This window comes from Dromiciops gliroides, chromosome 1 (genome assembly GCF_019393635.1).
Source record: "Dromiciops gliroides isolate mDroGli1 chromosome 1, mDroGli1.pri, whole genome shotgun sequence".
In the NCBI taxonomy this organism is placed as follows: Eukaryota; Metazoa; Chordata; class Mammalia; order Microbiotheria; family Microbiotheriidae; genus Dromiciops; species Dromiciops gliroides.
In genome coordinates this window covers 737,611,528-737,632,061 of record NC_057861.1, presented here as the reverse complement: position 1 = coordinate 737,632,061, position 20,534 = coordinate 737,611,528, and the positions used below count along the sequence as shown (strand labels likewise).

General features: G+C 42.5%; 1 protein-coding gene across 2 annotated transcripts in view; it reads left to right on the top strand.

The window, feature by feature from the left end:
* The window catches only part of PTPRG (protein tyrosine phosphatase receptor type G), an 848,612-nt gene that overhangs the window by 699,583 nt on the left and 128,495 nt on the right, over positions 1-20,534 (top strand). For both annotated transcript variants that reach the window (XM_044004271.1, XM_044004263.1), the window contains exons 9-12: positions 1,344-1,528; positions 5,178-5,286; positions 11,504-11,553; positions 15,582-16,359. In XM_044004271.1, coding sequence (XP_043860206.1) covers positions 1,344-1,528; positions 5,178-5,286; positions 11,504-11,553; positions 15,582-16,359 — 1,122 coding nt within the window. The remainder of the gene's footprint in view (positions 1-1,343; positions 1,529-5,177; positions 5,287-11,503; positions 11,554-15,581; positions 16,360-20,534) is intronic.

The following is a 20,534-nucleotide window of genomic DNA, read 5'->3' as shown; positions in this document are numbered from 1 at the left end:
TTAGAATTCCTAGCTTCCTTCAAAGTGCATCGCGTGTCATCTCCAAAAAGAAACCTTGCCTGATTCCCCACACCCCCATACACCGCCCCCCACCTCAGCTGACAGGACTTCTCCTTCCCAAAATGGTTTTGTGCAACAACCAAAAAAATCATCTTGATTGTATACATATCTCTATTTCTTGTGTGTGTGCGCATGTGTCTTTGTCTTCACATAAGCTTCTTGAGGGCAGAAACTGTTGCATTTTCTGCTTTATTTCTACATCACCCAGCAGAATGCCAGGCACATAGTAGGCACTTAAGAAAATGCTTGGTAATTGATTAGTTGATGATTATAATGCAAAACATTATTTATGTGCTGTGAAAGAATTCCAGGAGAGAGAGAGCATCTGTTTGGGAGTATGGGGGTATCAGGGAAGGCTTATAGAAGATGAAAATGTTTAAGATTAGACTAGAAGGAGAAATAGAGTTTCTCCAGGGAGAATTGGAGGGACAGGGGCACATCCTTCCATCATTATGTTAAAGACAGCAGAGTGACAGCCTCAAGTGTATTTGGAGAATGCTGGGTACCCCTTTGGGGCATGTAGGGGAGCAGTAGAAAATAAAATTGGAGATTAATATAGGTCCTTGAACACCATGCTAAGAAGTTTGGGATTTATTCTGCAGGACACGGGAAGCCTCTGACAGTTTGAATAGGAGAGTGGCTTGATTGCTTTAGGAAGAACAACCTGGCAGCCAAGTACAGATGGATTAGAGGGGGAAAGAGACTAGAGGTGGGGAAACCAATTGGATGCTAGTGTAGTAGTCCAGATAAAAAGTTATGAAGCCTTAACTAGGATGAGGAGCAGTGAGGGCACAGATAGGAGGGAATGGAAGGGAGAACAATTATGGAGGTAGGATGGAGTTAGTGAATATGAGGTGGGTCATAGTGAGGGAAGAGCCCAAGATAACTCCATGGTTTTGATCCTGGGTTTATATTATACTCTAAGTTTCACAAGGTTCTTTACCTTACCTTATTTATGATCTCCATGACACCTTTTTGAGGTTGGTCCTCTTGGCTCCATTTTCCAGATGAGACTCAGAAAAGTTAAGTGACCTGATCACAGCTTTTGAGCTAGATTTAATTCCTGATTCCAAGTTCAGCATTCTTTACACGATATGCTCTTTCTATTGAAGTAAAACCATTGCATTGGCCTTAACAAAAATGAGAAAGTCAGAAAAAAGTACTGGCTTTGGGCAAGATGTTGGGGGTGGGATGAAAGTGGTATGGAGGAGGGCATTTGTATTTGTATTCTCTTTTTTAATGCCTTAGTAATCCCTTCTGAGATCCTTCTTATTTCTTTCCAGTTTGTAGTACTCCACCAGTCAACATGAAAGTTCATCCAGTAAACCGGACAGCCTTGCTGGTCACCTGGAGCCAACCAGAGACCATCTACCACCCTCCACTCATGAATTACATGATCTCCTACAGCTGGACAAAAAACGAGGATGAAAAGGAAAAGACATTTACCAAGGATAGCGACAAAGACTTGGTAAAGCCAGGGCATGGCATCTGCCATCCTTATTTCCCCATCCACTCATGGGATGCTCTGTCCTCATCGGATGAGGAAGACATTGAGCCAAGGGACATTGCCCATGGAGCCCTAGACTCCATTCACCTCCCTTCTAACTGCCCTAATCACAAATAAAGAGTCTATGCCTCATAGTATAGGCTGCCACATATAACCAATTCATGAGGCCACCAAAGCCACTGGTTTTTGTTTTGTTTTGTTTTGTTTTGTTTGTTACCAGGGGCTCAGATCAGGTCTTTTATTTTTAAAAACATTTTATTCCAGGATTAACACTGAATATCCAGCACCCAACTAAACTTGCTTAGTAACTACTTATATTTAAATTAAATCATTATCAATCAACCTTTTTTCAACCATTCCCTTTAAATACTTATTTTGTCAGTGCCTTCATTCTCACCCACATTTCCTCTTTTAGGATTATAGCTAATATTCATATAGCTCTTTCCTGATTTCTTTGTATACTTTGTGCTATGTAGTACAGTTGGGGAAAGAATGGACCCTTTAGAGTCAAAGACCCTGAGTTCAAATCCTGACTTTGCTACTTATTACCAAAATGACTATGCAAGTCTTCACCTCTTTAGGCTTTAATTTTCTCATTTTTTCAATGATGGGAGTGGGCCACTGAGGTCCCATAAGGCTTGGAATCTATCATTCTATGACGTGTTAGTACTAATTATATGCTAGTATTCCATCATGTTAATGTGTGACAATTGATTTAACCATGTTACTACATCATTATGGACCTTTTAAGGTTATCAGCCATAAAATGAGGGGCCAGGAGAGGTCCTAGAAGCACTGTTCCGGGGCAGCTAGATGGTGCAGGGGCATCTAGATGGTGCAGTGGATAGAGCACCGGCCCTGGAGTCAGGAGTACCTGAGTTCAAATCTGGCCTCAGACATTCGACACTTACTAGCTGTGTGACCCTGGGCAAGTCACTTAACCCCAATTGCCTCACCAAAAAAAAAAAAAATTCTAGAAGTACTGTCCTAGGTAGGCACATGTCCTAGATGTTGGAATACAAAACATCAATTATGAAGCCAGTTGGTATAAACATGTGATGCACAAATCCTTCTCTTCTTTTCCTGTTATGCATGATGATGATGATGCAGCAAAAAGAGCAGCATCTTTGGAGGTGATAAGCTCTACCATTCCTTGCAGCTCCTTGGTAGACAGTAGAAGGATATTGAATTTTTCTGCTGAGTTTAAAATAATATGCTCTGAGTTAAAATTCTAACTCGGCCATTTAACTACCCATGCCACCTTGAATAATTCACTTAATCTATCTGTGACTCAATTTCCTCAGCTATAAATTGAAGAGTTTGGCCTACATGGCCTCACAGGTCCCCTTCATCTCAAGATTCTAAGACATTCCCCCCTTCTGGGTTTCTTTCTCCGGCTGTACAATGAGGGGAGGGGATTGGATTACATAGCCTCTAAGGGCCCTTTCAGCTCAAGGTCTGTGCTCCTTAGTCACTCCCTTTGCCTCACTTTCCTCACCTGCAAAATGGAAAGTTTTGGCTGATGACCCCTATGGCCCCTTCTACCCCCATATCTAAGATTCTACAATCCTCCAAGAGATAGATGAACAAGGAAAAGATGGTCTGACCTCATGCCCTGAGATAATAATGAATATTCAGAAAGCAGCAGCCTAGAGACCCCCTCCAGCCGACTTTGTCCTACATATGCCCAGCTCCTTTCTAAAGCCCTGAGTATAACAGAAGAGCCGCCATCTTCCCAAAAGCCATGCCCCTTAGGTCCTGGAAAAAAGTAGGCCTGCAGAAAGACATTTTTAAAAGGAGCCCCCTCCTCCTTCCCGGCCAAGCCCTCCACTTGTCTTCATCTTCCAAAGTCTTTGGCCGAAGAATCAATGTGACACATTCTGGTTTCAAAGGCTTCACTTATTGTTAATCAAAGGCAGCCTTTGGAATAATGAAATCAGTAATTGTGTATGCCCATGAAAAATGCAATAGCTCAGAGTGAAATTCTTAATGACTGTTATCATTTTCCCCCCTTTTTCAAATACATAGTCCTCTGGGCTCATTCAATCAGTTATAGAATAATACTTTTCTTATTCCTTTAGATGAAGATTCTCTTACTTCATTTCCATTTATATCTTCAATTTCCCCCACTAGACGTTGTTATCTGGGTCACATTAGGGAATGATGAGCTTCATAAAATCAGAGAGGAATCTCTTGAAAGGCACCCAAGGTTATGATGTATTTTAACCTTTCCCTTGTCATAACTGTGAGTCCTTAAGGGATTTTCCTCTGTCTGAAGTGAAGATGGCTCATATTAATCAGCAGAAACTATCAAGGCACTTGGGTAACTTCTCATTCTGGGCAGAAAAATAATTAAGCAGGCAGTGATGAATAGATACATGCTGGAAATGCACCCTGATAAATCCCCGCATGGGGTCATGGGGGCTTTTCTCTAAAAGGGAAGGTAGATCAGAGGTAGAGAGGATCAGGCCCACGTGGATTTATCCCCAAAGAGAAGGAATGGAACAAAGAACAGGCTTTGAGAGCACTTTTTTTTTCTACCCAAATTTTCATGATTATTTTCTTTGGGGATGGATAGAATTAATTTTTCTACTCCTCAAAAAGTTAAATTGTGATCTTAGTGATAGTTGTGTCTTTAGATTGCCACAAAAACTTGTCTTAAAATGGCTTCTCCTAGAGAGAGATGACTCATTACTGCCGTGAGTGGGGTCTGAGGTAGAGAACAGTTCAGTGTCTCTAAGTTTTCTCCAAAGCCACAGAGAGAATGCATTGATCTAAAGCTGGAAGGGACGTCAGAAGCCATGGGCTCCAAGCCCATTGTTTTATACCTGAGAAAACCAAGGCCTAGGGAAACAAAAATGTCTTGCAGAAAGTCACACAACTGGTATTGTATCAGAGGCATGATTTGAACTCAAGTCCCCCTGACTCAAGAGCCAATGAGCATTCGATGCATTTTACCATGTGTTCCCTTGAAAAACTCAGGGGTTGAGGTGATTCTTAGCCCAAGTCATTTATCTTTGCCTGTAAGTCAGGAGGAGAGGAAATTAAGTCTATTATCAGGAGATTTGTAATGCCATTTGTTGTTGTTGCTTTAAACTACCACATCTCCCCACAAAAGAATTAGAGTTATTTCTTTCTTTCTTTTTTTTTAAATTCTAATTGATTCCATATTCTGGGAGCAGGTCAAGTGATGGCCAATGCTCCTTGGAAATTGTGATCTTTTTAAAAGCAGACTGTGAGAGTCAATCAAGATCCATACTCAAAGCCTGGGAAACCTAGGTTCAAATACCATTTTTGATAGACACGGGCTATGTGACCCAGGGCAAGTCACTTGACATGTTTGTTAGTCCCCAGACCACTCGCTAAAACTCACTTACAGAGGAGTTGCCGAGCTGAATTGGTGGAGGTCCACCGATGCACTCCCAGATCTGGAGCACCCATCTTGTCCAAGAACCAACAGAGCCAATCGAATTCCTCCTGGACAATATTCAAGGCATAGTGCTGACCTAGTAGGGTAGCATGGGATTTTTTGTCAGGGAAGGAGGGGAATAAAAAAACATGGATTTTCCTCTGAAACAAACTAACTTCTGTCTTTTTCTTAAACAAACAGAAAGCCATCATTAGCCATGTTTCACCCGATAGCCTTTATCTCTTCAGAGTGCAGGCTATATGCAGAAATGATATGCGCAGCGATTTTAGCCAAACAATGTTGTTTCAAGGTAAAGTATTCACTTCTTTCTGTGGGCAATACTAGTTTCTCTCCTCTTTTCTTTCTCCTTTATTTATCATCCTCTCAGCCTGTTGAAATCTGTAGGCAAAAGAATATCATTAGTTGTTTCACGAGTTGTTTTCCTGGTCTGGTTGAGGGGTGGACAGATATATTCAATCTTGAACAAAACAGAACTCTAGTTTGATCTGGCTGTCTTTTAATGACAATGCTGTGTGAGCCAAAACATCAGAGGAGGAGAATGAGGTTTTTCCAGCTCTGGAGAGCTAAGGATTCGGGCATTTAATGCATAAAGTTGTGGCCAGTCACCAGTTCAACTTTAAGCACGTCATTCCAATCACCATTTTGGAGTTCTCCTTCAGAATTCTTGGGCGATTTGGTTTGCAGCTATCTCTGGAACATCTGAACAGAGAATATGTTTGGTTTTTGTATCTCTATTTGAATTTTTGTATTTTCTGTTTGTGTCTCCAGTGCTTGGCACATAGTATACTCTTAGTAAATGATTTTTCATTCAAAGTTCAAATTTCTGACATCTTCAGCTTTCAAGCTAAGATTCAGTATTCATTTCTACTTAGGCCCTTGATTCTCAGGTTCCCATTGACCCAGGACCATTCATTAGATCCTACAGTTACTCCATGTTCCAAGTGTCCCTCTCCCCCCCCCCCCATAAAAAAAAATTCCATCATGTCCCAAGCCTACATTTTTTTCTTTTTCTACAATGGTTTTTAGTGAATACTGGCTTTATCACAGTTCTCAGTGTGGTCCCCAGATCCTATAAAAGAATCGGAAAACATCGTAGCCACATGGAGCCAAAATCTTGACAAAAGCGAAAGGATTCCACATGAAGGAACAAGTACTGAATGAATGTTTACCTTTTGTGAAACTCCAGGGGAGAATGATAACAAGTAGTTTAGAGCTTCAAAAATGTAGGATACCATTTTTTTTTTTTGGGCATGGTCCTATATAACTGTCGGTTAAGATACCAGTAATTTTTGGACCAAGTTGTATCAGGCCCAGTCAACTTTTCCAATAACTCCCCAAGGACCAGTGATCTATAAAGAAGCATTTAATATTTAAATATTCTATGTTAATGTTAACATTTATCTTACCCTTCCATTCAAACTAATTGGAATGAGCTGGGCCGCCTTGTTTCATAAATAAATCAGCCTGGCTGGAATCTACCAGTGCCATAAATGAGTTGGCTCTCTTCCACCCAGAGCAATTGAATTGCAGGCTGGGCCCTCATCTGTGCCCAGCGAACAGGAGAGAAGGAGGCCAAAGTCAGAGGCGTCTGGGACCAGGGCTCAGGAACTTTAGAGACATAAATCATTATTAGGTCTCCCAGGTGCTCAGACCAAGAATTTGGAATCTGCAGAACTGCCTTTTCAGATTAATAGGCCACCGTGATCTTTGGCTTCTGTGTAAGGTTTGAAAAATTAAATGTTTGCAATATAACGTAATCCAAAAGGCCTTGTCAGCAATAAATTTGAAGTCAGGAATATTTTAAGTCACAGAACCCAATGATTTGTGGAAAATCACCTCTCTCTTTTTTTTTTTCTTTCAAGCATTAACTTTCTTTGTCTGTTTGATGCTCTGAATGGACTCATCTCTAACCATGGATTATTTTTCTTTGGTCATTTTCTGTTCATTCCTAATACCATATATTGCATATGGATAAACAAACACTTAAGGAAACTTTACTTGCAATGAAAGTGGCTTTCTCTTCCATCCTGCTATCTCTTCCCAAGGTGATGTAACAAAGGAAGTCACTGCTCTTCAATTCTTGACCCATGTAAAGGTCTGTAATCTCTTTCTACCCTGGCACTAAGATTGAAAATATTTTACTCTACATTTTTCCATTGTCCCACTTTTAAGATTTGAAATTATTTGAACCCTTTTGAATCATAATCATACCTTCTAAATGATTTTGAATTTAAATTTCTAGATTGGTAGCATGCCCCCTACTCCACCATGTTCTATTTTTAATGCTGTATTATAACATAAAGTTGGCCCTAGGTTTTCAAAGCAATTCCAGCAGAGTATAAGTTTTGGTGAGAAGGCTCTAGGTATGGTTGGTGATAGACAGCGGGCTTATCTTCCAAAAACCAGCCTAGCTAAGTTGGGAGAACCTCATCACCAGCTTGGTCACAGGGGGATGACCTTTTGGGCAAAGCAACTCCCCACGGCTGTCCCCTGAGTCATAGAAGGGGTACAATCTGTGTTGTAGTAGAAGGACCTACCCTAATAAAGTCACAGCCTCTAAAGGTATTGAAGCAGAGTAACTACAAAGATGATAAGGGTCAGGCAGGACAGGGCAAGCATGGGACAACTGAACAGCTATTGGCTGGCACTTAAAGCCAGGTAAGGTGTCTGTATCATTTGAAAGGCTATTTTTACCAGGTGTGATACACGTTATTAGAGATTAATGTCAATGCATAAAGGAAAAGAAGGAAAGAGATCAGATTTTGTGGTCAGAAGAAGTCTTCGAGTTTCAGTTCTTGGTGTTTTGTTTTTATTTTTTAAGAGAATATCATTTGGGGCAGCTAGGTGGCGCAGTGGATAGAGCACCGGCCCTGGAGTCAGGAGGACCTGAGTTCAAATCCAGCCTCAGACACTTAACACTTACTAGCTGTGTGACCTTGGGCAAGTCACTTAACTTCAATTGCCTCACTAAAAAATTTTAAAAAAAAAGAGAATATCATTCTATTTTGGGTCATAATGGCAAGGATTTCAAAATGGTAGAACTTCATGTACATTTGAGGTTTGAGTAAGTTAGAAGCATTAACCTCAGGCCTTCCTAATGCCTCTTCATATTTCTGCCTTTCCTCTGCTGATGATCTCTAATTTATCCCGTCTTTAGCTTGTCTGTAGGTTGTTGTTTGTATGTTTTATCCACTATTAGATTGTAAGCTTCCTGAGGACAGGGACTGCCTTTTGCCTTTCTTTGTGTCCCCAGTACTTAGCACAATGCCAGATATGTAGGTAGGTGCTTGATAAATATTTACTGAGTGACCAACTGACTCTTTAAACCTGTCCATATCTCCCTCAAACTCATCCCTATAGTTTTAAATGGGTTCTGATAGGAAACCCAATTTTCTTCTTTTTAAATTTAAATCTAATTTTTCCTACATGGTTTTCTCTGGATAGCAGGAGCATCCAGTTAGCATCCTCCTTATGAAAATTCTAATGAAATTCTCTCCTCCTCTTTCTCCTCCTCCTCCCCCCATCTCCTCCCCCTCCTCTTTCTTCCTCCTCCCCTCCTCCTTCCATCTCTTCTCCTCCTCCTTCTTCCTCCTCTTTTTCCTCCCCCTCTCCCCCTCCTCCTCCCCCTCCTATTCCACCCCCCTTTGACCCAGGATTTGAGGTCTCTTCTTGGAATTCTGTTTTGTACTTTAGCAAATTTGGTTGGTTTTCACTGGACCCTCTCCAGAAGGTCCTTCTCATTCACTTAAAGGAGTTGTTTCCCTTTCTTTATATCTTCAGCACTTAACACAGTGACTTGCACATAGTAGGCACTTATTAATGCTTATTGACTTACTGGCTGTAGGCTATATATTCTTCTAAAGTGTACATCACCCCAGGTCAAGCAAAAGGAGATCCACTGGGTCACAGCTATGAGCCTCTTGTCACTCTTAGTGGCCAGCCACTAGTCGCGGACGACCATGGATCAGCGCCTTGAAGAGCCACAGGCCACAGTGTGGCTGTGCAGTCTGATAAGGGAGCCACAGCTCCTGAGTGACATATAATCGGTAACTGCCGCATCCCGTGTTGTATCTTCCCCATGAGGAGTAGCTGGAGTGTCCTCTCCAGGGCACTGGCCTGGGTGGATCAATATGGAAAACAAGCTGTTGCCCATGCATCAGGGACTCTGACTCCTGATTTTTCCTTGGGGTTAACTCCCGAAGCCTTTCCCATAGATGGGTATAGCCACAAGGCAATGGAGGTTTAAAATCAGGGTTCCTTCCCCTAGGTGGGTTGCCTGCCAAGGCTAATGAGCCCCACCTGCCTGAAGTGACTGGTTTTAAGGCGCCAGTGGACTCGCCTTCGCCCCTTCTCCTATTAGTGGAAACAGTTCCGCCAAGAGAAGGCCAGGAGTTGGGCTTCGGTTATCAGAGGCTATTTGAGACGCATGCTATTAGAGCATTTTATAGAGAGTGGGAGCTTATCCCCACTCCCACCCCAGCATGACAAACCTTAGGAACTGTAGAACTAAGGCTGTATTTATTTGTTTTAAAGAGAAGGAGCTCATTAACCGAAAGTGGGCCAGATCTTACTGCCAAGATGAGGGCCTAGTTCAAGTCCCATGTTTAGCCCAAAATGAAGATTGAAGGGGGAATATTTCTAGGCTTCCAGTTCAATGCAATTTAACAAGCATTTATCAAACACTTGCTATGTATGTGTCACGCCCAGCCACTGGTGATACAAAGATAAAAACAAAATAGCCCTGCCCTCAGGGTGCTTACTTTCCACTGGGAAGATCAGATATCTACTTAAGTATAGAGCCAGAAAAATTGAAAAGGATGAGTGCACTAAGAACTGGAGATCAGAAAAGGTTCGAAAGAGGGGATAGCACATGCATTGTTCCCCAAAGGAAGTCAGGTACCATGAGACGCACAGGTGAGAGATGGATGCATATACAAGGGGGAAGGAGATGGAGCATCAAAGTCTGGATCCAGCTTGTAGTCTGATTTGGATGGACCATGGGGTGTGTAAGGAAAAATATCATCAAATAAGGAAGCCAGATTGCAAAGGATCAAGAGAATATAAGCTCTGTAAGAGTGAGGATTGCTTCATCCTTTTTTATTTTCTTTCTCTCTCTCTCTCTCTCTCTCTCTCTCTCTCTCTCTCTCTCTCTCTCCCCCTCCCTCCCTCCCTCCCTTCCTTCTTTTCTTTCTTTTTTTTGGGGGTATCCATGTCTCATTGCCTAGCACATAGTAGGTGTTTCATAAATGCTAGTCAATTTGTTGTGACCCTTGAATCCAACTAACTTTTTAAAAGGGACTCATTCTCTTTGACTCCCCAGAGGTCAGAACCAGGAGTATCAAGTGGTAGTTAAAAGAGAGCCAAACGTCATCATATGGTTCAATTCAGAATGTACTTATTAATCACCTACAAAGCACCAGGTGTTGTCCTAGGCACTGGGCACACAAAACCCCAAATGAAAATAGCCTTTGGTCTCAAGGAGCTTCTAATTCAGATAAGGAAATTTCCTACCAGTTAAAGTTGAGGAAAACTTCCCAAGATTTAAGGCCAGGGATATGCTCTTGCCAGCTCAAACTTGTTCATGAGAGCAAGTGTTAAGGTGAGCATTTACACCTTGGAACAGCAAATGTTACAAATCAGGGCTTGATTTATCATTTTATTGATTTTGTAGATTCAAGATAGCGGTGGGGAAAATGTGAATAATGCATATTAAACTTAAACATGTGCCCTAAGCCCATTTTTTCACAGCAAGCCCAGTGTAAAACATGTCCAACATGTACCAGCTCACCACTGGTTAAAGCTGTGCAAAGGTGGAATTAGCAGCCTCTAGGAGATACTAAGTTCTGGGTCATTGAAGGGCCTTGGGCAGCACCTGGTAGGGTTGCCCCATGTAAGGTTCAGGTGTTCAGGAGCTGGTTGCCTTGGGGAGTGTCTGAGCTACCTTCCTACCTCAAGATTCTGCCATTCTGAGAAACCAGGCCCTTGGGGAACCTTTCTTAAATTCAATAAAAATGAAGGAAGTTACACATAGCTGACCAGAGATTAGAAGAAGAGCTAGTGGTTGGAGAAATTCTGTTTCCTACTTTCTTATCTGCAAGGAAGAAGGAAGGATCATTGGTTTATTCTGTGTTGTATCACTGTTGAATGGAGTGGTTTTTCCATCAGTCATTTCCATATCTGGACTATTCAGAATGAATGGAAGTCTACATGTGTAGAAAAACAAAAATAAGCCACCACTCCCAAGTTATCAAGCTACCTTCCTGACCCTCTGCTACATGCTAAATTTGACATATTTTGATCATTAGCATTTCTACTCATGTTCAATGACACATATGTGTATGATGGTAATTGTTTTCCATTAACTGTCCCAAATTGCTCAGGCTCTTAATTTCAACAACAAAGTGTTTCTTATAAATGAGCAGCAAAAATCTCTAATTAAACTGGTGGCTATGGAACTGCTTAAAGAAAACTCTGTGTTGTAATGCAATTTCTTTTTCCTTCTTTAGCCAATACCACTCGAATATTCCAAGGGACCCGAATTGTTAAAACAGGAGTGGTAAGTAATTATATATAAATAAAATTTGCATGCAGTTTTAGCCATCGCCACCAGGTGGCAGCAGTTAGTTGCTAAACTGTTCTATTAAGGTGATTTAGCTCCCAGCCTCATGTCAAAGAAAATTGCAACCAGCTTATTTAACTAGGAAAAAAACAACCCTACATTTTATCCTTTAGAGTTCTTCCATTCTTATGAGCCATCAAATAAACAGAGGTAGCCTGAGGTAATGGAAAGAGTGCTCAATTTGGAGCCCTGGGACCTTGGTACATTTGTGATCTTGGCTGGGCTGGGTATCTCACTACCTGCGTGACCCATGGTGGCCATTTCATCTCTCCAAACCTCAGCTTCCTCTTCTGGAAAATGAGTGGGTTTGGCTGGATGACCTCTGAGGCCCCTTCCAGCTCCAAATTTCAACTCCTATGAATACACACTGGAGTTGAAGCAATCGCCCTGTATCATGCACCTTTATTAGCTTTTAAATTCTATGGCTCCATTAAGCATTTAGATTGTTCATGAAATCATAGAATTTTAGAGCCAGAAGGGACCTTAGTTCTCCTCTATAAAATGAGAGGGTGGTGCCAAATGCTGCAGCTCATGCTGGCAGAAGAGCAGAGTTGCCTATGAGAAGCCAGCGCTTCCCTTACCGGCCAGAGGATTACAGCTTTGGAATTGGCAAGAGCTGCTGGGGCTCATAGAGTCTGACCTTCTCATTGTGCAGGGAGGAAATGGAGAGGGGAACAGCCTTTCCTGAAACCACACAGGTACTGAGCAGCAGCGCCAGTATTTGAATCAAGTTCCTCTGACTTAACATCTAGGTCCTCTTGCATTGTGGGTCAAATTTATACGAACAACTCCTCTACTGATGATGTTGTTCAGTCATTTCAACTCTTCATGAGCCCATTTAGGGGTTTCTTGGCAAGGATACTGGAGTGGTTTGCCATTTCCTTTTCTAGCTCATTTTACAGATGAGGAACCGGAGGCAAACAGGGTGAAGTGACTTGCCCAGGGTCACACAGCCAGTAAGTGAGGCCAGATTTGAACTCAGGGAGATGAGTCTTTCTTACTTCAGGCCCAACATTCTATATCCAATGCGCCAGGAGTGGCCCCTATACTCATTATACTATTAGACTAATAACAACCAACATGTATGCAGATCTTTATGCTATAGAAAATCCTTCCTTGATCTTCACAAGAGGCCCATGAGGTAGGAGTTATAATTGTGGCCACTTTAGAAAGGAAGGAACTAAGACTGAGAAAATATAAGTGATTTGTCCAAGGCCACACAGCAAAGTATTTGAGCCAGGATTTGAATTCCTATTTTCCTGATTCCAAATTAAACACTCTAGACATTCTAGCCACTGTGCCAGCTAGGGGCTAGTTAGAACAAGACAGCTGAAGATACTATTCTGCATTATAATATTATCTCAGTAATAAACTCCTGGGTTCAAATCCTGCCTCTGCCAGTTGCTATTTGGGTGATTGTGGGCAAATCACTCATTTAGTCCACTTCTGGGTTTCAATTTCTTCATCTGTAAAGTGAGGAGATTCGATTAGATGTCTTCAGAGGCCCTTCCAGCACCAAGGTGAGGGGCCTCTGATCAACAAAAATAGACTAAATCTTTGATTGCATGCTGCAAAGAATCCCAGGATATGAAAAATCATCTGATCCAACTCCCCCATTTTACAGAAGAAACTGAAACCCATTAAGATTGGCATAATTAGGGGGCAGCTAGGTGGCACAGTGAATAAAGCTGTCAGGAGGACCTGAGTTCAAATCCAGCCTCAGACACTTGACATTTACTAGCTGTGTGACCCTGAGTAAATCACTTAACCCTCATTGCCTCACTGCCCCCCCCCCCACCAAAAAAAATAAAGATTGTCATAATTAGATACACACTCAGGTCATGAAACTCTGAGTTCAGGGCCCTTTCTAGTGTAGATACTGACCACTGGGCCAGAAGTCAGAAAGTCCAGATTCTAAACCTCACTTTAGTATGGTTTCACTTGGTGACCTTGAATGGTAAGACTAAAAGCGCCTATCAATCCAGTAGTTAAAGGTTGACAAAACCCTCTTTGCCATACACGCCTGTGCCAGGGGTAGTTTAATGATCGCTATTGTCATTTTATTGTTAATGAAGAAATTACGTTTCAGCAAAGCTGTGAATGTCCCACAGTCACACAGGGCTTCAGACTACTAGTCTAGTGTGAAAATTATTCTATGCCAAAGCACCTCCCAAATTCTGTCACCTCTCTGGACCCAAGCCTCTTCTCATTTACAAAATGAAGAGGTTACGTTAGAGAGGCAGTTCTCAAATTATGATCTGCAAACTCCAGGGACTCTAAGACCCTTTTAGGAGGTCTATGAGGTTGAAACAATTTTTATAAGATACTAAGATGTCTTCATTTCCAATATAGTGAACATTGATAGAGATGACTCATATAACCAAAAGCTCATTGGAGTCCTCGATTTTTAAGAGCATAAAGGAGTCCCGAGAACTGCTGGGGGGGGGGGTGGCAATGATCTCTAAGACAACCTCTGAATTTTGCGTTCTGTGATATGACGGTTGGGTTTTAAAGTAACAGAGAGTGTTCTGGGTCCATATTTTGACTTGTAGAAAAGAGAAATCAGATTCTTGGAAGGAAAAAATGGTAAGGAGGTGAATTGCCCACTTGGCATGTAGAGACTCCTAACCATTTATTACAAGCACTGGACTTATAGTCAAGAAAACTTAAGTTTGAATCCCACTTCAGATACTTATTGCCTTTGTTAACCTGGCTATGTCGTCATCCTCTCTCGTCCTCAGAATCTTCATCTATAAAATGAGGACAATAATAGCACCTGCCTCACGTTTTTTTTTTTTTTTTTTAATGAGAATTATAGGGCCATTGATTAGACCTTGTCTTACCTTCCCCCGCATTCCTCAGATGAGAAAAGTGAGGTCTAGAGAGACTTTCCCAAGGTAACTCAGAGCTAGGACTCTAACCTAAGACGTCTAACTCCACATCAAGTGATCTTCCCATTGTACCAGAGGTACCATGCTGCCTCCTGAGTAAAGTGCTTTGTGAAACTGGGGAAGCAATGTAGTGCTGAGAGGCCATGGACTGAGCTAGTGAGCCTGTGTTTGAATCCAGGCACCATCACTTGCTACCTGTATAGTCTTGGGCAAATTACACAAACACTTTGAGGGGTTAGATAAGATGATCTTGAAGGGCCTTTCCCAGTTGCAATCTCTGAACCTGACATGCTATAGAAATGTCACTGTTTTTAAACAGAGGAAGAGGGGGCAGCTAGGTGGCACAGTGGATAAAGCACTGGCCTTGGATTCAGCAGTACCTGAGTTCAAATCCAGCCTCAGACACTTGACATTTAACTAGCTGTGTGACCCTGGGCAAGTCAATTAACCCTCATTGCCCTGCCAAAAAAAAAAAAAGAATAATGTATAAACAGAGGAAGAAAGAAAAATAAGCCTTTATCAAGTGCCTTCTGCCTTCCAGGCCTTGGGCTAAGCACTTTACAAATAGCATCTCATTTGATCCTCACAACAGTCCTGCAAGATAGGTGTTATTATCCCCATTTTAGAGTTGAAGAAACTGAGGCAAACAGAAATTAACTAACTGGGTTGCACAGCTAGTAAGTGTCCAAGACTGGATTTGAACTGACTTCAGAACCAGGACTCTATCCACTGCACCACTGCTACTAGAGGTAATATGCTATAGGGGCTATAGAACTAGCCTGGCTGACACAGTGTGGTTGTGGGACCCTAGTCAAGTCACTTAACCTCTAGGTGATTCTCTAAGGCTATAAGTTGCAGAGAAGATGGTGGTGCTATGCATTGGTAGAAGGAGTTTCCTCACACTGGAAATTGCAGGGCAGGTTACTATGATTATTATCATTATTATAGTTCATAAGAAGATTTTCTGAGTTGGGGATTGGTAGAAATGAAAAGCGCCCAGTGTGGCCTTCCCAGTACTACTCACTGACACTCCCTGCCTTTGTTTTCTTCTCTCTCCCCTTCCCAAACCTCAAGCCTACAGCTTCTCCTGCTTCTTCTGCGGACATGGCTCCCATCAGTTCTGGGTCTTCCACTTGGACTTCATCGGGCATCCCCTTCTCTTTTGTTTCAATGGCTACTGGCATGGGTCCCTCCTCGAGTGGCAGCCAAGCGACCGTGGCCTCAGTGGTGACCAGCACTCTGCTCGCTGGCCTCGGCTTTAGCGGTGGTGGGATTTCCTCCTTCCCCAGCACCGTGTGGCCCACCCGCCTCCCAACAGCTGCTTCTGCCAGCAAACAGTCTGCCAGACCCGTTGTAGCCACAACGGAGGCTTTGTCCTCCCCGGCCCCAGAAGGTGATTCTGCCCTGACCAAGGACAGCGAAGGCACCGAGGAAGGGGAGAAGAATGAGAAGAGTGAGAGCGAGGATGGTGAAAGGGAACACGAGGAGGAGGGGGAAAAGGATTCCGAAAAGAAGGAAAAGAGTGGAGTGACCCACAGCACGGAGGTCCAGAACAGAACCAAGCCCACCCTCGTGCCAACTTCTCCTAATCGAACTGTGGAGGAGGACAGAAATGAAACTATAGCTGGCCCAGAGCCAAACCCAAAAGTCCTCCCCACAGATCGGATTGATGAGAGATGGGAAACAGTCACTGAACCCAGCACGGGCCCTGTCACCCCCACCCAAGTGCCCTCCATGGTCACAGGCGAACAGTACTCGGGAAAGGGTCCCAAGAGACCAGAGACGCCGTCCAAAAAGCCGAGTTCCAGAGGGGACCGATTTCCAGATGATAAGTTCATCACTGTAAATCCAGGTAAGGGGCAAGGCAGGGACACCATAATCTTCACACTGGTGCCCAATGAATGAGGGGGAGTCTAGGAGGGAGGCCATGTAGTTCAGCAGAAAAGGCTCTGGACTTAGATTCACAGAACCTGGATTTGAACCTGGCTCAGGGCTCACTGTTTGCACCTTGTGCAAGTCATATCATAATAGCTAACATATATATATATATATATATATATATATAGAGAGAGAGAGAGAGAGAGAGAGAGAGCACCTACTGTGTGCCAGGTACAGTGTCAGGTGCTTTACAATTATCTCAGTGACCTTCACAACATCCTTTTTAAGGTAGGTCCTATCATTATCATACCCCCCCCCTTTTTTACTGGTGAGGAAACTGAGGCAAACAGAGATTAAGTAACTTGCCCACAGTCACACAACTACTAAGAGTCTGAGGCTAGATTTAAACTCAAGTCTTTCTAACTCCAGGTCCAGGACTCTATCCACTAAACTACTTAGCTGCCTCACATATCATGCCTTGAGTTCATTGTCTATAAAATGAAGGGGATGGAATGGATGTCCTCAAAGATACCTTCCAGGTTTAAAAAAAAACTGTCATACTAAGGGTTTTATTATGACTCAAATTGTATTGTTATTCTCTATCCTAAAAGATCCTTAACATTTCAGTACTAGAGAAGTAATCTATTATCTAGTGCATAGAGACTGACCTTGGGGTCAGAAAGACTTTCCCATCCTGCCCTTGATACATATTCATTGGGTGGCCATGGGCCAGTAATTGAACACTCTCTAAGGCAATGAGAAATAGGTCAGTCAGCCAACAAGCTTTTATTACAACCTACTAAGTAGGATAAGCACTGAGAATAGAAAGAAAGACAAAAATAGTTCCTGCCCTCAGAGAGCTCACATTATAATAGCTATGTATATACAAGACACGTACAGCATAAATGGAAGGTAAATATACCAGAAAGGCCCAGCAGTGGACAGGACTGGGAAAGGCACCCTGAAGACAGTAGAGAAGGCAGTTCTGCATTGGGGGTATCCCCACTTAGGTCAAATCACAGAGAACCTGTCATAATAACAAGGAAAAACTATGAAGCAAAACTGATGAAATAACTGTATCTGACAGTGTCTACATCATCAACATTCTGTAGCTACCCCTGCTCCCCTGCCCCTGCCCTTTTGTGGGGGAAGAGAGAAAAATCTTTTCTCCTCTGTCCTCCAAATCCAGGATGGATCATTATGTAGCTGCCTTTAGCTACATTCTATCAGCAACTTTTTGGTGGCACCTTCCTCTGTTTTATGATAGTCATTGATTGAGTGCATGGTTCTGCTGCTTCTGTTTTCCTTATTTGAATTCTTCTCATATTTCTCTAAATTCCTATATTCCATTTCTTATGTCTTATTACTAGATAGCTAGGTGGCACCATAGTGCACAAAGTGTCCAGCTTGGGGTCAGGAAGACCCATCTTCCTGAGTTCAAATCTGACCTCAGACATTTACTAGCTATGTGATCCTAGACAAGTCACTTAACCTTGTCTGTGTCAGTTTCTCCACTTGTAAAATGAGCTGGGGAAGGAAATGGCAAACCATTATCTTTGCTTTGAAAACCCTAAATGAAGTCACAAAGAATCTGATATGACTAAAAAAACAACTGAACAAACGCCTTATTCTGTCATTTCATAGGCCACAATTCATTTACCCATTCCCCAGATGATGGGCCCTCAGTCAGTGGGATCTTTGGAATGGAATGAGATAAGCTCTGTCGAATGTTTTGCAAACCTAAAAGCATCATATTAACGTGAGCTGTTATTGTGATTTATTTGTATCCCACTTCACGCAGTCAAAAAATGTGGGCTTTTGAATATTATTCTTTTCAACCTTTGTATCAACCTAGTTCAAATATATATTTTTGGTCCTTTGGCAATAACTTACTCCATGGTGGTCTCTTTATAAAATCTGCTTGGTATCAAGCTATTTAGGACCTCAAAATTATGCTATGTGAACATACAATCATGAGAAGTGTTTGTTGCTGACAAACCACATTATTTGCCCTAGATGAAATCCCAGCTCCTCTAATGTCCTGCACAGTCCATGCCCCTATAGTTGGGGGCCAGTTGGCAGAAGCCAGGAGTAGGCAGCATCAGGGCTGGGTCTCCTCTGCCCAATTAACCAGATAATTATTTTTTTCCTCCCCATCTCTGCCATTTATCTATCTCATTTAATGGATCCATCTCTTTTTTTTCCCCCTGTGAACACGAGGGTTGTTATTGTTGTGGTTTGTTGTCTTTTAATAAAAAATCTTTGATTTTGCCAGACTCCAAGATGTTTGGTAACAATTTTTTGCATCAAAGCTGTCATGGAGTTATAAGAGTGCAAAAAAAAGAGAGAGAGAAGCAACTGGTAAATATTTATTTGCTTTTACACTTGTAAACATTAAAATTCATCAAAAGCTGAGACCTCGTATGCGAAGTTATAACTTAGAATAAATTTTCATGCTTTGAATTACTTTGCTCCTTAAAGCTAGTAATGGTCTAATTTTTTAAAGGCCTTTGAGTGCCCTTCAGTTTTTGCACCAGTAGTAAGGAAATAGGCAAAAGCATTCTGTCCAGGATTGACTAAAGGAAGGGGTATTTATCTCCTTATAAAGACCAGTTGACCATTAGAAGACAGAATTGGAAAAATAATGAGTCATTGAACATGTCTCTAAATAAATTGGTTAGTTGCTGCCATCCCTGAGTACAAAGGCAGTGTCTCTTAAACATTCAGGTCTTTCTGATGACAAATCCAATGTTCGATCCATTACTTCAAGATGCCTTTATAGAAATGAAGTATTCGGCAGCTAGGTGGCGCAGTGGATAAAGCACCGGCCCTGGATTCAGGAGGACCTGGGTTCAAATCCAGATTCAGACACTTGACACTTGCTAGCTGTGTGACCCTGGGCAAGTCACTTAACCCTCATTGCTCCACAAAAAAAAGAAAGAAAGAAAAAAGAAAAGAAATAAATTATCATGACATCTCAGAGCTGGAAGGGACCCTAGTAACCATCTGCCCTATCCTTTTTTTTTTTTTTTGCGGGGCAACGGGGGTTAAGTGACTTGCCCAGGGTCACACAGCTAGTAAGTGTCAAGTGTCTGAGGCCGGATTTGAACTCAGGAACTCCTGAATCCAAGGCTGATGCTTTATCCACTGCGCCACCTAGCTGCCCCCATCTGCCCTATCCTTAGAAATGAATTCCCTCTCCAGTGTGCCTAACAAGTGGTCACCCCGGGGGTTGCTTAAAGATAACCGACACTTTCCTGAGTCAACCCATTCCAGTCTGGGGGGACTCTTATTGTCAGGAAATTTATTTTCCCCTGACATGAAGCCCAAATTAATTTCTCTACAATTCGGTGCCTTCTTACCCATTGATCCTTGTTCTAGTGTTTGGGACCAAGTGGAACACGTCTACTTCTCCCTTCTCATGACAGCCCTTCTGATACTAAAGATAAGCCCATTATCCTGTCCCTTGAGGCACCTTGTATGGTCTGCTCTTTCCTGGTAGACATGGCAGATGGCCCTTAGCTCAGGAGACCTGGGGAATGACCAGGGCACTTGGGATAATGGCTTACATCAATAGAACAGATATCTAGTTCAGGAAATGTGCTGCCTGCACGGCCTTTCTTTCCTTCAAGGAGATTGTACCCCCCTCTTGTGAAGCAGTGCCCAACTGGGCAGTCTCTCTGAGGATCCAAGGAAGTGGGACCTAACTGTCTGTTTCAGTACAAAAGAATATAGCCCCTTCAAAGGGAGGGATTGTCTTGATTTTGTGTTTGTATCCACTACGGCTGCCATACAGTAGGCTCTTCATTAATATTTGTTGATTTCACACAGCTTGGATAGCCACTCTCAGCTGAACAGCCATTCTGAAAAACAGCTGAAGAGAGACAGCAGAGGAACTTGTCTGAGAGCTTCTGTCCCCTTCCCCTTCTTCTAGTTCCTTTCTTTGACCCACACCAGTAGAGTTGCTCATGGAATTTGCAGGTTCAACTTACAGGCTCCAACAGGGGCCTCTCCCACTTCCCTTGAAGGTCCAGCTGTGAGGACATATTCGTGCTGAAATGGATACATGGGTTTTAACATTATCTTAGTTCATCAAGTAACAGTATACTCCAATAAGCCAATGGGTCTTACTTATCCCTGTGGGCATTC